The 15865-nt window shown below is 52.9% G+C and overlaps 1 protein-coding gene across 1 annotated transcript in view; it reads right to left on the bottom strand.

Annotated features, from left to right (window-relative positions):
* Nucleotides 1-15865, bottom strand: part of HOXD3 (homeobox D3) — a 19224-nt gene continuing 3359 nt past the window's right edge. Inside the window, exons 2-4 of the mRNA XM_037044395.1 lie at nucleotides 4376-4481; nucleotides 3190-3813; nucleotides 1-1568 (exon numbers count right to left, since the gene is read on the bottom strand). Coding sequence (XP_036900290.1) covers nucleotides 811-1568; nucleotides 3190-3730 — 1299 coding nt within the window. The 5' untranslated portion in view covers nucleotides 3731-3813; nucleotides 4376-4481 and the 3' untranslated portion in view covers nucleotides 1-810. The remainder of the gene's footprint in view (nucleotides 1569-3189; nucleotides 3814-4375; nucleotides 4482-15865) is intronic.

Consider the following 15865-nt stretch of genomic DNA (forward strand, 5'->3'; position numbering starts at 1 on the left):
CTGAGAATTTTTTTATTCTAAATATTTGTTCAAATAGTACCAGACAATTTGAAATCAATAAACTGTGTCGAGTTGGAGGGCTGCGGCTGTTGAGAAATGAGTAACGGGTGTGTCTACCCATGAAGGACATTTTGCGGTCTTGATCCTTTACATCAACTACAAACACCAGCCACGGTTACAACTGTTCAAAAACTACTCTCTTTAACTAATTCAGACCAAGGGGACTAAAGAGGTGAAATGTGGACCCCAGGGCCTGGGAGCGCGTTCCGAAGCTGGCTGGAGAATTCTACAAATATACACATAAATACATTAAGACGAGGATAAATAATCAGAGAAACGAAATGACTCGCTTCAAATAATAAATACAGATTGTTGAGTCCGATGCAATCCTTACAGGACGGGAAGGAGCATATAAATTAAGGTGTCCGCAACTAGGCTAGACACAGGCCAGGCCCGGAGCTCTCCGGGCTCTGGCCCTCTGCAGATCTCGCTGCCGATGGCTCTCAGACTTACCTTCGGGACACCATTACCAGGTTAGAGTCCCTCGATCCGCGGTACATGGCACCGTCGGGCTTACAGAGGACAATCCTTGCGGCTGATTTATGGCAAGTCACCCAAAGGAGGACGCGCCAGGAGGGGAGGCCCAGTCTCCTGTGCCTCGGCCGCTGTTGGCCCGAAACCAGGGAGGCTGCGACCCCGGCTAGGGTGAGGGAGGAGTCGCCCGCTGCCCTGCGGGCCCCGCCCGCCACCCCCGCCCGCCACCAAAGCAAAAGAGGTAATTGGGCCACTACTTCGGGCCGTTGGCGGCCGCTACAGATGCGTCAGTTTGGGGGCCTCGGGCAGGCGTCCCTGAGACGAGTGGTGGGCCGAGAGATCTGTGTAAGTGGGATGAGGGTCGCACGGTCCATGGTGGTGGTTTCCGGGAATCTGCGCGGCGCAACTGTAGTCCACGCTGGCTGAAGACGGATGCGAGAGGTGGCCCAGGTTGAAGACCGGCCCAGACGCGGGCGCCATGGAGTCGACGAAGTTACCGCCCACGTACACCGGGCTGCCCTGCAGGTTGGCGCTAGCGAAGCCGCCGCCGTTGCTCGCCATGGGGTGGGGCTCAAACTCGGGCGCCGCGTAACGCTTCTGCTGTGGCAGGCAGCTGCTGAGCGGCGCGGTGTAGGCGGTCAGGCCGTACATGTTGGGCTGAGATTTGGCGAACGCGGGAGGCGAGGGCGCATCGTAGGCTAGGCCCGGCACCGGCGGCAGCTGACCGGAGTAGGCCACGTGGCCGGCAGAGCCGCCGAGCGGCGGGCTGCGCTCTGGCGACTGACCGGCTGGCGAGTGCAGGATGCCCTTGGCCTTCTGGTCCTTCTTGTACTTCATGCGCCGGTTCTGGAACCAGATCTTGATCTGGCGCTCGGTGAGGTTCAGCAGGTTGGCCATCTCCACGCGGCGTGGCCGGCACAAGTAGCGGTTGAAGTGGAATTCCTTTTCCAACTCCACCAGCTGTGCACTCGTGTACGCGGTGCGCACCCGCTTGGACGCTGGGCCCGGCGGGCTCTTGTCCTCGCAGCTCTCTCCTGGACCGGAGGGAGAGAGAGGGGCGCTGAGAAGGAGAGGTGGAGACACCCAGGGGTGGAAGGGGTGCTTCCCTTGTTCCCTCCTCTTCCCTCTCCTCCCCCCACTTTAATCCTGGCTGGAGTCGGGGAGGGGCTGTTTGGAAGGTGAGATTCTGAGAAGAAACTCACCAGCCCCGAGCCTACTAATCAGTCGCACCTGAAACCCCCATCTGCCGCCTGAGGTTGATCCTCTGTCCAACCCCTCCCCTCCCCTCCCAAAGGCCGTGGAGGAGTTTAATGGGAGACTAGTAGCAGCTGGTAAGGCCTCTGCTCTGTCAAAGAAGGGCCAGACTTCTTTGAACACTCCTCCTAGCCTCCTAGCCTCTGCTGGGGGAGGGGAGTGAGGGAACAGTCCCAGCCTGCCTTGCTCAGGGGCTGGCTCCTGGGCAATGTACCCAGGAAGCGTGGACTGAGGATGGAGATCTTAGCACCTCACTCCAGCCCAGCTACACCCAAAAAAGCTTTGCATCCAAATGCAGGGAGATGATAAACCATAAAATTACTGCCCCAGAGTTTTGGAGGATACAAGGCTAGGCTGGGAGCATATGAGTATTGCGGTGCTAGCACCAGCAGCCTCAACACTGGTTTCCACCACCCCTGCCACCTCTCAGCAGCTTGTCCACTCCCTCACTGGGAAGACAAATGGATTTCTCCTGGGAGGGAGGGCCTGTGCCTGCAGCTGGGAAGGAGGGGCAGGAGAAGGAGCTTACAGGCTGGAAGATACTTTCCCTCTAGGAGCAGCAGCCCCAGAGCAGCAGGCAAACTAGAGACCTGATAACAAGCTAGCTACAACTCAGGCGGCAAAGTGGCCCTGAACCTGCAAGCAAGTTCATCTACTTGAAGATAAACCACATCAGGGAACAAAAGGCCAGAAAATTTCAGGAATGGAGCAGGCTGAGAAGAGAGAGAGGCAGCAGGCCTCAGAGCTCCTGTCCCTGCCCATTGCCCACATACCCTGAATGGACCTAGAGAATATCTTCTCAACTCTAGAGTCTCCCTTTGCAGGGAGAGAAGCACAAGGCTGCCCCTGTTTCAGAGCCTATCCTCCTCTCCTAGGATATGCCCCTCCCTACTATGGATTTGCTGGGATGGGGAGAATTGGGTTGGGTGTAAAGCACTTAGGATGGTTCTTAACATAGCACTTCATAGACTTTAGTTCTTATTAACTTAAGAGACTGGGAATTCATGTGACGTGGACTGCATAGCCACCTGGGCTCAGGGAATCATACCTGTCTTCAAGTTTTGAAGAGCTACTGGATGGAAAAAAGGAGCTGAGTTATGGCCAGCAGCCCAGGAAAGCAGTTATTAGGTCAGTATAGGGAAGAGCTGTCTATTAATAACTATGAGACTTGCCCAGCTATGGCACCAACAATCTGGAATGGAAGTTAGTTCCCTGTCACTGTAAGGGTATGACCCCAATAAGGAACACTAAAAAGAAGGGACATTTCTGTGTCAGGCATTTAGACATATGGCCTCCAAGGTTGTACTTCCAGCCTGAGTTTCTTGGTTCCTAAGTGAGCTAGCTTCTTGGGGTCAGTGTGGTGGGGATTTAGTCCAGGGTGAAGCTCCCCCTGAGAGCTACCTGCAGTGGCACAGCTGTTCTTCTGCTTGGAGTTCTGCCGGGACTCTTTCATCCAGGGGAAGATCTGCTTGCTGATGGTGGCTGAAGAGCCAGAAGCATTGGGACCACCCTTGGCCTTCTTGGCAGGCACTCCACCTCCGGGATTGGTGGGTGAGGATGGGGGCAGGGTCGGCGGTGGAGGAGGGGGCTGTGGTGGCTGCTGCTCTGAGTTCAGACCAGGAGGCTGACTGCCACCACCCCCACCCTGGCTGTTGCCAGTGCCAGGCCTCATGCAGCTGCCATTGAGTTCAGCCCCTTTGTGGGATGGCGCCCGCAGGGGTGCAGAGCTCTGGATAGAGCAGGCAGAACCTGGGTAATCAGTGTCCAGGGAGTTGGCAGCAGCAGGGGGTGGATAAGGCTGATGAGGGGCACTGTAGCCATAAGTGTCAGTGGCTTTGCTGTAGCCATAGCCTCCAAAAAGTCCTGGGTTGTCATAGTAAGCAGCCTTCTGCATCGTGCACTCAGGAAGCTCCAGGGCCTGCTGACCCTGCTCAAATAACATTGACCACCACTGTCTCCTTCACTGCCACCTCCAATGTCTGCCAAATCCTGAGAGAGCTGGGGCAGCCCCAGGCTCCAGTAGACCTGCAGAGAAGAAAAGTGAGAGGCCCCAGCAGGACTGTCATTGGCAAGACCAATCAATATAGAAGGACTAGCTTAGGCTCTCTGCTTCTCACCCACTTCATAGTGGGGAATCTGGAATTTTATGAAATTCAACTTATTTGAACCCTTGGAAAAGTCAGAAGTTATTTCTCAAAGGCATAAGAAAATATATTTTTTTCTTTTTAGTTACATCCAAAGAAAGGGACTTTTCTTTTTTTCCAGATACAATTTTCTTTCTCCAAGAGTGTCAATTTAGCATTTGATACTGCATCGAAAAGCACTTATGGACTTACACACTTTAATGGCGGATTCTCCCACTTGACTTTGAGTTCCTTGCAGGCAGGGAGTGTGTCTTATTTATTAATATATTCCTAACATCTAGCCCAGGGCCCCAAATATAGTAAGTGCAACAAATGCTTATTGAGTGAGTGAATGAATGAATGGACCGATCAACCATGGGACCATCTCAGGGTTTTGGTGGGCAAAAGAAAGCCGTATAACTCACTCAGAATAGCCAGAGTGCTCAACAGAATATCTCCCCCACCTGGTTTCAGAATCTCAGCATCCTTCATGAAGACCCAGATAGTCCACCTTCTGGTAACAGGGTGAGAATTGGCCCAGTTAGCTCTGTGGGTCAGCTGTGAAATCCACTAGGAGATAAAAACCAAGAATAGAACTTGAAGACTCCGGACTTATTTTGAGGCTAGAAAATGTTTCTTCTCTTTCATCTACCTTTTTCTAGACTCCTAACTTGGTCCTCCACTACTTTTAAATGGATACCCTGAAAATGGGTGAAGAGATTTAGAATTTGAAATGCAGGGAGCAGAGATAAATGGAGAATGCTTTCCAACGATCATTTTTTATTCTGCACCTATTGTGTAGATACTATTTACCTCTGCTCTGCATCCTCCATTCTACCACCACTATCTAACTCACAGCCAGTGAGAGAGCTTCTTTTGGCATAATGAATGGACCCAGAATTGGAATTAGAAGGAGGGAAAAAACACCTAAGAAAAATTCTACTACCCCTTTTGTGTCCTCTGACTCTTGATAGACATTTCCCTTCTTACCCACCCTCCCCATTCTCCTGAAAGGCTCCCAAGGAGTTAAAGTATAACTAATACATTCAACTACTTTTGTCTACTTGATAAAGAAAACTCATTGGTCAGCTCCCTGGCCTTAATTCTTGGTCTCTTCTTTTGAGCAACTTTTTTTACCCACAACTCCCTGTCCTACCTACATCATGGTCACCAAGGTGGACCGCGTTATCTAGACAACTTATGCGGCCTCATGGATTTGACCACTGGTACCAAAATCACTTCCTAGTCATTCATTTACCCTCGCCGTCACCACAAAGCCTAACTAGATTTTAAAAAATCAGTTAGGCCAGGTGACTCAGTCAGTTGGAGCATGGTTGCCCACACACTGAAAGGTTGTGGGTTCAATTCCTGGTCAGAACATATACCTAGGTTCTGGGTTTGACCCCCAGTCGGGTCATATGTGGAAGGCAACTAATAAATGTTTCTCTCTGTCTCCCTTCCTCTCTCACTAAAATCAATAAAAACATATCCTTGGGTAAGGATTTTTAAAATAATTTTAAAATAAATTAAAAATTACTCATACTAGCCTCTGTTTGGTACTATTATTGCTCATTTTTGTTCTAAAATATAAATGAATACGCCACTTATCTTGATAGGAGGCCCTTCTCAATAGAATACTAGGATGTTGTATTTTAGGAGTTGTTTCTAAAGTTGTTATTAAAGGTATGCAATTAGGGCATCTACTCAACAAAGCTGATCTTAATCTTTCTTTCAATTCATTGTCTATGTTCTCTGACTCTTAGAATTGCTGATTATCAAATAGACAGCTACCTCCTAGTTCTACGACTAATATTTATGTGTCCCCAGGCAAAGGCACCAGGGACCCTGAGTTTGCTGAAGTTTCTGTACTATTCTGGGGTCCTGCTTCCAGTCTTAAACTGTGGGCTCCCCGGATGTCAAAATGGTCACATTTGACACTGTGACCAAGAGAACTCGCTGCTGCTTCTGTCATTCCACTTACAACAGTGGAAGAAAAACATCCCCTCTTGCCTCCCAGGTTGACCAAGTTATCTTGGTAGGTGAACCAGTCATATTTACAAAGGTTCTTTAGGAACTGACCAGGTCTTTGAAACAGATGGCTTCACATGTGTATTTGTTCCTATGGCATATTCCTAGAAAACACTCTGTGTACAGATGTCAAAAGTGCAAACAGTGGGCATCCTCATGGGTAACCACGGAGTCTGTCCTCTGTTTTCACTGAATTCAGGGACTTCAAGGCACACACAATGGTGGTTCTCCACACCACCATCCACCTCCCTCGCAGCCATGGCAGCAGCCCTCTCCTAAATGGGAAGGACTTTGCTGTCTCCCCCAAATCCCAAAATATACTGTGCCCCAAAGAAGCCACTGCTTCTAAAACAGAACCTGAGAATATTGTCAGAAAACTTTTAAAAAAAAAGCTTATTTCTTTCCAGAAATCCCTATTCCCTGTGAACTCTGCCTGAACCTAAAAAGCAGGAACGGGTCATAAATCACTTGGACAATGGTCAACTGTTCAGTGGCTCATCTTTTCGACCACCCCCCACCCGTTCTTTAAGGCTTTCTTTTCTCACCCTTTGGTACCTCTGCTCATTTGGGCTCTGGGACCCAAATGCCTTGGGGTGAAGACAAGCCCCTGTAGGGGGAGGGGCAGTCATCCAAGTCCTCAACAGCCCTTTCCTCTCACTCCTCCTCTCCTCCCCCGACGCCCCCCGCCCCCCCAGACCAGGGAACCAGCGGGGCAACCTCTCCAGAACCCTGCCGGCGCCACCCCGGCCCCTCTTGGGGAAGGGGCGCCAAAAGGGGGTCGAGATCATCCCTTCTGGAGCTCCCGAGAAGCTGATGGAAGGAAAGCGGCCTCTAAGCGACCACCACCCGCCGGCTCCCCAGGCCGCGTTGCCCGCCGCACCCACCGCGCCTCTGAAACAGCCGAATCCAGATACTTGCTCACTGCACTTAATTCTGCCCGGGATCAATACCTAATATGATACCGAATAAATAAAAGGCGCTCACAGCGGCCAGGGGACGGGGTTATTAAGCAGCTGGAGCTCTCACGGTGCATATCAATGCACCTGTCATTGTGGTTTGTAACAAAATTTATGACTGCGAGCGCTGCGGCAGTAAACGCTTCAGTAAGGAATGAAAAGAAAAACACGTCCCCAGGCCCGGCACTTCTCAGAAGTGGAAAACGGACTGAACGTAGGAGGAAGCGCGGCAAAAGAATGCCCTACTCTGCACTTTTCCCGGCCCGCGCCCCCGGAGTAGGGGGACTATATATAAAGTGGCCGGTGCCGCCCCTCGGAGCAGCTCGGCCGGGCGCCCGGACGCGGCAGGGACGCGCGCAGCCTCGCCGCCGAGGCCGAAGACCTGCTGCCCGCAGGGCCCGGGCCTCCCGAGGGCCCGCTCGGGGGTCTCGCGGAGGCCGGCCGGGCGCCAGGCTGCCCGAGGCGGCCGTGGGAAGGGCGAGGGGCTTGGGGATGGAACGGGCGGCCGTCTCCGGGCCGGACTGGCGCTCTCTGGTCGTAAATCACGGATAGGTAGAGGCGGGTGGTGCAAGTTGAAAGAAAAGAGGGCGGCGGTGGCGTGCTGGTCGCATCTGTCAGTCTCACATTTTTCTAAGGTTCGTTCTAGTTGCCCTCGGCTCCTCTCTCTGTTTTGCCTAAACCAGGACCTTGGAAGCCCCCCCCCCCCATCTCTTCTGGCAGGGACGGCCCTTGCTGGGTAACCCCGTTAACTCACTGGAACTGAGCGAGGATTCTTCCCTCCCGTTGGCTTCACTACTTCGGGATTTTGGAACTACCCCCTTTAGGGCGTGCTCGGAAAGGGGGGTGTCTCTCACAGCTTTCTGCCCAAGTTCTCCTGCTTTCTCAGCCTGGGCCTCTTTTGCCCTATGAGGAGCACTGGACGGGCCTTCTAAATCACTCTTGTTTAGCCCAGATAACTCAGTACGCGTAATACACCCTGCATTTAAGGCACTGGGCTCACTGCATTAAAATGCCATAAATTTGAAGGCCGACGATGGGTTATCATGTAACCGCGGCAGTTCACACTGAGGTGATCCACCTCAAAGCCGCCCTTTGTTTCATGTCTTGATGTATGAATCCTGAGATGGCTACCTTGAGGTGCAGGACAGATGAACACGGAGTGGAAATTATTTTTTTAATCACGTCACTCACAATTGTGTGTATGAGTGTGTATATGTGTTTTCTTGAATTTTGTCTCTAACTCTTTTTGTAGGTTCTTCGGGTTCCTTTTGATATTCTGTTCAGGCGGATCTGGAACAAAATGGAAAACTCCAAGTGGCAGCCGGTACTTACAAACACATATGGAGAGGATTTACCCTCTTTAAAGATGTCATAATCAATGTGAATATTGTAAAATGTGACTGCGGCCATTCAGGGTGCCTTCTCTCAGGCAGAAAAGAGACCCGTGGCTCCTGGGGAGCAAGAATCCTTTAACACGAAAATCCTTGACTGGTCAGGAGAAGGGGGAGTTGAATCACACCCTTGGCCAGGGGGTAGGCCAAGTATGTCAGAGGCACAGAAAAACTAGTCCCTCTCCCCCTGCTCCAGCCAAGCTTTAAATCCTCCAGGGCAAGCCCACCCTTCTAATAGCAGAAGAGGGGACTGTGCAGAATTGGAATGGGAGGGAGGCTACAGCATAGCACCAGAAAAGGTCCGTGAATTGTGTAGATGGGCCTGGGTGAGTCCCAATCAATGGTTGCCCAGGCAGCCTGAGTAAAGTGGGAACTGGGTACTATTTCTCCGTTTGTACGTTATACATTGATGGTTTCCCTGAGTTTATTATATTCCAGTAAGTACCGGCCACATTCCTGACCTGGGTTTCCCACCCAGCTGCTTAAGGATCAGGCTGCAAACCACCTAAGAAAGAAACATCCTTCTTACCTTTACCCCCAAACAGACGGAGCTGCCCACCACTGCCGGAGCTCAGTGGGTACCTGCCCCATCAGGTTAAAGTAGAGATACAATCCCCCCACTTGCATCTGTCCTGTGCAATTTGTCGACTCAGTAGTTTGCAAACACTAAACCGTGCTGGGGAAGCCCCACACAAAGCGTTCCGGGCCCTTTTAAAGACTAGAGCGAGCAGCCATAAGCCTTTGAAGTGACCTTTGGCTCACGCGGCAATAACTCACCCTTAATGAACACCCAACGGAAGCACCTCGGAGAGATCCCGGCCGGGTAGAGATCCTAACATCACGCCTGGACTTCAGCTTCCCAGCCGGCCGGGATCCAGGGGGTCCACTCTGCTGGGCGGGCCCCAAGGGCTTCTCAATGAGGCGCGATGTACCCGGACCCAACGACCTGACCAGCAAATCCCAAAGCCGCTTTGTATGATACATTCACGTGGACGGACGTCAACTTTTGCTGCTTGATTTATTTATTTTTTTTAAAAAAAGATGTTCCTTAAAAGTAGGAACTTCCCCTCAGAAGAATGGCTAAATTGGGAACCCACCCAGAGCCCCGATCCCTGGATGCAGGTAGCTAGATTTCGTTTTCTCAGCCGCGGAGGAATAGGGTGAGTTTGCAACTGGGCATTGAGGTGCTCTATACACTCTTGGTACAAGAGGCTTAGGGAGAGAAAAGAAGACCCCAAGGTGGCCAAAAGTGGGCCACCCAAAGCCCCCACCACCTTCCCCTGGGCTCCCTCCCCAGTGCACCCACCATCCACCCCGGTGGACTTCAGCCTCTTGCTTGTCCAGAATGGAAGACTTAAACCAGCTGGCTTCCGTCCACCAGCTCAATACCTTTCCACAGACAGAAACTGGGAGAGCAAAACCCCTGGGAGAGCTGTCAAAGAGGAGCTGGTCCTGGGCAGGCCTGCCGATACCTCACCCCCTACCAGTACCCAGGAAAAGTCTTTAGGATAGGGAGCCTTTAGGATAAGGTGCGGATTATTGAAAATTTCAAGAAGTTATAAGTGAGTGCTCCATGGGGCCAAATGAAATGCTGCTCGTAGTAATTGGATTCAGCTGACTAAGTTGGCCAGCGCACAGCTCCAAGGCAGCAAGCGAAGAAAAATGTCCAGTGACTCTAAGTTCTGATGAAGCCAACCACAGGCGATTGACAAAACAACTTTGCTGCCCTCCTTTGATGGCAACTCCCCTGGAAGTCGGTCCCTCTCTCACTAGCGCCCAGTCCTAGCCTGGGCTGAGGGAGTGCTCCTTGCTTTGTGGGTTCCTGCCCCATAAAGGCCCAGTCTGACTCAGCCCTGTGGCATTCCCTTGAGCGTGGAGCCCTTTATTGGGACTCAGGTTGCTCCTCTCTCAAACTGTGGTCTCTGGAAAGACCCGGGATGGATTGTCCTGTCCTCCCCATGCCAGCAGCCACAGGACATAGTAAACAAAAGGATGGATGGGATGCTGGAGTCAAAATGCAATTTACCTTTCTTCCTGGATCTTTGGGAAGAAGGACCCAGAAGCCCTAAACCTTTCTCTGCCACTCTTGCAGTCAAAACCCTAGATTAGTGCAGGGGAGTGTGGAGGAGATTCCAAACTCTTCTGACTAGTTTGGAGGTTCTCTTGAATTTGGGGAGAGAATCTTGAGTGGTACTTTAACCTTCCAAGAAAAAAAATTAAGCCAAGAGCAAGAGATAAAGGCCTATGTATGTGGAGCTAGCTCCCTGAACAATGCAGGGAGCTGGCTGGCCACAGAGTTTATTTTAAATACATATAAATCAACCTGCCTGCGCCCAGCCGGGCAGCCCAAGACACTGAATTAATATGATGCTCCATCTTACTTTGGCGTGACAGTGTAAAAAAAAAGTTTCTTTTTATTCATTTTCAGCCCAATCTCATAACTGCACATTTACCCCCCCAATACTTCCTTCAACCCCCAACCCCCTCACTGACCGACTCCTCAAACTGCCACCTTCCTCTCCCCACCCCATGCCACCGGCCACCCTCCAAGTCTGGCAAGGTAATGTGTCCTCCGAACCTTTGGGTAGGCGGGGAGCATTCCCACAAAGCGAGCCTTGTTACGATTAATCACCGTCCTCGATGTATATGTAGAAGTATATCTAGGTCTGCGCAGGCTGCCTCAACAATTGGCAATAATCAAGATCACAGATTACACAAAATAAATCATATTTAGTATCCCACTCAGGGCAGCAAGCAGCCCCCTGCCCAAAGATTTCCATTTTGTCATGCATTTGCTTACCTGGATCCCAATTTATCATAAACCCGGTGTCCTCGGCCTCAGAGTGGGCGCCAGTGGGGGGCAGAGCTAGCCTTCCCCCTTTGTCTGCAGACAACACTGTCCCAACCCTGGTCTTGCGTGCTCGCTGACGCGGCCATATACCCGAGCACACAGAATTCCCGGTAGAACGGAACCAGGCTGAGGTTCAACTACCAATAAACGCAGGAGGAACGAGTTCGTAGTCCCCAGGCTGGCTTCGCCTGCTCTGCGCGCCCGTCGGTCCACCCGCCCGCCTGTCCGCTCACAGGCCCAGAGCGGTGGCTACCCGTGCCCCCACCCACTCCTGGGTTCCTGCCCAGCCCTCCCAAGCCCCCCAGAGCTCGGGGGTTTGTTTTGCTTTCGGAATGTGGTCCTTTCTGGATTTGGAGAGAGCCCCGGAAACCCCCTCATAGTCGGGAAACACAGACGCTGCCTTCAAATGCCAGCATATTTGTTCACGTGACCCCGGGGGAAGATTGTACTGATTGAGACTGAAACTTTTACACCATCCAGCCCCCGGAGCACAGCCAGGCCTGGGGGCTGGGAGGATGGGCAGGAGGCGTGGGATCCGGGCCCCTTCCCAGGGGCAGACATTGGAGGGTATGAGGATGAAGGAAAGCCCCCATCTCGCTGCTCTGGACAGACGTAGTCCCAGTCTGGCCGCTGGCAGTGGGTCGGGGGCGCTGGGAGCCTCTCCTCCTATGACCCCTGACCCTGGCCTGGCCTACCTCGAGACTGGTCACGGGATGGAAATTTTACAGGCCGCCTATCTTAGAGGCTTCTCCGCAGGCGACTGTGGAGCATCAGATGCCCAGGGTCCCCTTGGCTCCCGGTCTGCACCCAAGTTCCCCCTCTTCCTCAGGCACCAGGGCAAGGTGCCGCCTAGGCTAGGGAGCACTTTCCCCTTCCCTGGGCAAGACAATCGCGTTGCAGCACAGTACAGGCTCCGGTTGGCGCCTCCAGCGCACTGACGAGGCCCGTAGTCCCACCACAACCACCGCATCGCCACTGCTTGAGGCCTTGGCTCCGCCGGCAGACGCCCCAGACAAGACGCAGCTCTGAGCGCCAGAACAGGCGTGCGAACGGCAGCCGGTTAGCACCCAGAGCGGTTCCCGAGCTGTTCCCCTCTGCACCTTTGTCACTTCACCCCGGGTCCTGCGAGGCCTGCAGCGGCCGAGGTGCCCAGCGGCTGTTTGCCAGGACCTGTGAGCCTCCGGATCTGGGCAGGGCCCGCTGATCCCACAGGCTGCGACTGCAGGACTGCACAGCCGGCCGTGCCTTCCCGCTTCCTGCGGCACCTTTAAGAAGGCGCGAGCCAGATTTATCTGGGGGAGGAGGGAACTTATGTTTTAGAAATATTAAATCAAGACAGGTTCGCAGCATTCTTTGAGAGGTCGGTGAAATTCACGGTAACAATTCTGCATGTGGTCCAGAGAGTTAAGATGCGGCAGGCAAGCGGGAGCCAGCTTCTGGCCCTCCAGCGAGACTCCCCGCCTCACCCCGCCCCACCTGCACCCCAGAATCCCACACCACGGAGGGGTCTCCACCCCTTTCCTGAAGTCTCCCTTTCATGGCCAGCTCTGATCCTCAGCGGCAGTGGGCACGGAGCAAATGCCCCGTCGCTGCTTGCAAGGTCTCCAAAGGGCAAATGTGCTCTGCAGCCGCAAAGAGCCTGGGGAAACGGGGTAAGGTTCTCCGCATCCCCATTCCAGAGGCTGGGGAAGACCCAGAGGGCAGGTCGAGGCTCGAGCTCCCAGACCTGTCAGCCGGCCCCTTCTTTTGTGCACCTGGCTGCGCCTGGCTGGAAGCCCACTCGGGGAGCCTCATGGAGCTGGACCGTGGGTGCCCCATTCCACCCCCGCCAGGAGGACCCGCCCCCTAGCCTCCCACTAGGGGCGAGCAGCCGGCCCGCAGCAAGTGTTAATCTCCAGCCAAAGAGGGGGGCCCCTTTGCGGGAATTTGTCTCCAGGAAAGGATCTAAGCCTTCTTCAATCGGAGCATATGTTCATAGAGCAATAAACCGGAAAGATTTACAGTCCTCGCCCGGCCCCCAACAGCCTCGCACCCTTTCAGGAATTACTTACGATGATTTATCACACCAACCCAGGCAATTGTCACACTGATAAAATAGCCCGGGCCGGTGCCCGCCAAGCCCGGGCCTTGGGAGGCTGTTGGCTGCCAGGCTGCCAGCAGGGCTAGAGAGGCGGGTTATTTTGTGTTGTTGTTTTTGTTTTTTATGTGGGTTCCTCTCCCGGCCTACCAGGAAATGTGAAGTTCGGTTGGAGTGGGTGGGGTTGGGGGGTGGGAGGGGAGCCAATTCTCATTGAGAAAAAGGCAAGTAACTTGGAGGAAGCACCCGGAATCTGTACTAGAGTCACTTGCAAAGCACATAAACATTTGTCATCTTTGAATAATTGAATTAATGTGTTATTGTTTGAATGTATAATTCATAATGGAGGAAACTCTGTCTCTGTCTGACGGGGAAATATACACACACCAAAAAAGAAATCATAAGACACACAATCCCCAAACAACCACCGAGAGCAGCTAGCCTCCGAGAGCAGAAATCATCCTCAAAGCCAAGAGAGGGAAGCGGGTGAATAAAGAGGCTGTCCTTCCCGGCATCCTGGCGGGAGGGAGTCGAAAGCTAGAGGAGAATGCCCCCGGCCCCCATCCCCTGTCTCCGGCACACTGGGGGTGGGCTGGGGTGGGAGGAGAGCAGAGTGGCCCTGGAACCTTGAATCTCCTTGCAATGCATAAGAAAAAAAGGCTGAAAAGGGAGAAAGCGAGAGATACAGCCTTTGCATCTCCTTCTGGCCTCTCCTGCATACCCCTTCGTCCAGGTTTCCGCAAGCCCCAGGGTCTCCCACTCCGGAGGCAAGGACTTCTTTAACTCGCTTTTATTTTAGATCACCCCCCCCAAAAAATTAAAAATACATAAATAAAAAGGAAGAAGGGAAAATTCCTTGCTGGGATGACAGAAGCAGCAGAGCTTGGGTGGGGAAGGAGGGGATTGGGAGAAGCAACTCGGAAATCATTATCTGTTGGTTAAAACCTGCCTGGGGTAAAATTTCAACTCGATTTTATAGCCTCCTATTATGACGCAAAGAAAAATTTACGACCCTCGCTTGAAAAGAGGGCTGGGGCCTTTTCTCACCGGTTTAAGAATAGGCGGCAGATGCCGTGACAGCGACCATTGTTCCCGGTAGACACAGGCGACCGGGCAACCTCGGCCCCGCGTGCGCCAGGCGCGTCCCCCAGCCGGCCAGTTTTTACAACTCCTGTTGTCTCCGAACAGCCTGTGCGCACCCTCGCCCCCTTTCTTCTCTCTCTCTCACACACACGCACACACACACTCGGCCACACTCAGTAATTTTTCATAAGCGCAAAGCTTTGCTGAACCAAAGGTCACCATCCAAGCCACTAACAACTTCTCGCCAGCGCGTGGTTCCAAATCAGGAAGCAAAAGGAACTATTTGTCAGCGGCCCTGACAGCTAAATTCATTAAGGATTTAAATCTGAAGAAATAAAAGTCGCCAAAATATTTACCTGCCGGCTGCACTCCCCTGCGCACGCCGTGTGGGGGGCCCCCTGGGCGGGTGATATTCTTGGGATCCCTGCACTTTCCAAGTCGAAGAGAGCCCTTTGCGTGGCAGATTAATGACGACTCCGTGTTTCTTAAGGGACGTGCTGAATTAATTATTTCACCAATCACGTGGTCGGGACTTGTAGAAATCTATTCTTATCATCTTCCTCGCACTTTGAAAATTCTCCGGGTTATGAAAGGCCCTCCCCCAGCTGCCGGCGAGCCCCGGCCGCCAGCCCGGCGCGGGGGGCGGGGAGGGCTCCCCAACATGGCGGGCGCGCGGGCGGGAAGCGCGGCTCGCTCGCCCGCCCAGGGGCCGGTTTACTGTACTGGACTCGGGCGGGCTGGGCTGCGCGCTCGCGGCGTCCTCATCCAGCCGGTGATTCAGTGCACACAGTCTATTGATGTATTGGTGGGCACAGGAGGAGCCATTAGCCAGAAGACAGGCAAAGGACAATCATAAAATTTGTCTGAATATTTAAACTTCTGTCTACGCACTTATAAATACACATGTCCACGCGTCTGAGGCGAGCGCTTCCATATATTAAGGACACATGTCTGATTTTACGCATTCTGCTTATTTCCTGTCTCGAGCCAGGCCCTCCCACCCCATCTACTTTGGAACTCCTGTCTTGGCCCCTCTTCAAGGCGAGGCCAAAACGTGAAAAAGCCCTCGCGATAAAAATAGCGCACGCCACTTTTTATAGTGGGGAGTGTTTATTGTCGTCTGGAGGGCGGAGTGGGGAATGGGCGAAGGAGGGGCAGGTGCTGGAGGCCCCGGTGGGGCTGAGCAGCACAGGAAAAGTAGAAGGAACCCAAGATTGGAGGCCAGTGGGGTTAGGTCAGAGCAGCCACCGGCCAGTTCCAGCTTTGCCCAGAACCCAGCGTGTCCACCCACTCCCAGAGTTGGGGGGTGGGGCCGTCTCTCACCCACCGGTTCCAGGGGCTGAAGGGGTCTGGGGCTGACTGGAGCCATGCAGAAAGCCAGCCTGGAGTCTCCTTTGAGGCCAGTAACTTATTTTCCTTTCAAAAATAGTGCCCACCACCCAACAGCCTGAATTCAATCCTAGGCTTCCCAATGCTCACAAAATATGTGCTGGTCAAATTGGGAGTATGTATGTATGGGGAGGATGTAATGTAATGATAGAATTGCTAAGCCTTACACAGTATAAACT

This window comes from Sturnira hondurensis, unplaced genomic scaffold (assembly GCF_014824575.4).
Source record: "Sturnira hondurensis isolate 20B ecotype Veracruz unplaced genomic scaffold, ASM1482457v3 Scaffold0004136, whole genome shotgun sequence".
Taxonomy (NCBI): Eukaryota; Metazoa; Chordata; class Mammalia; order Chiroptera; family Phyllostomidae; genus Sturnira; species Sturnira hondurensis.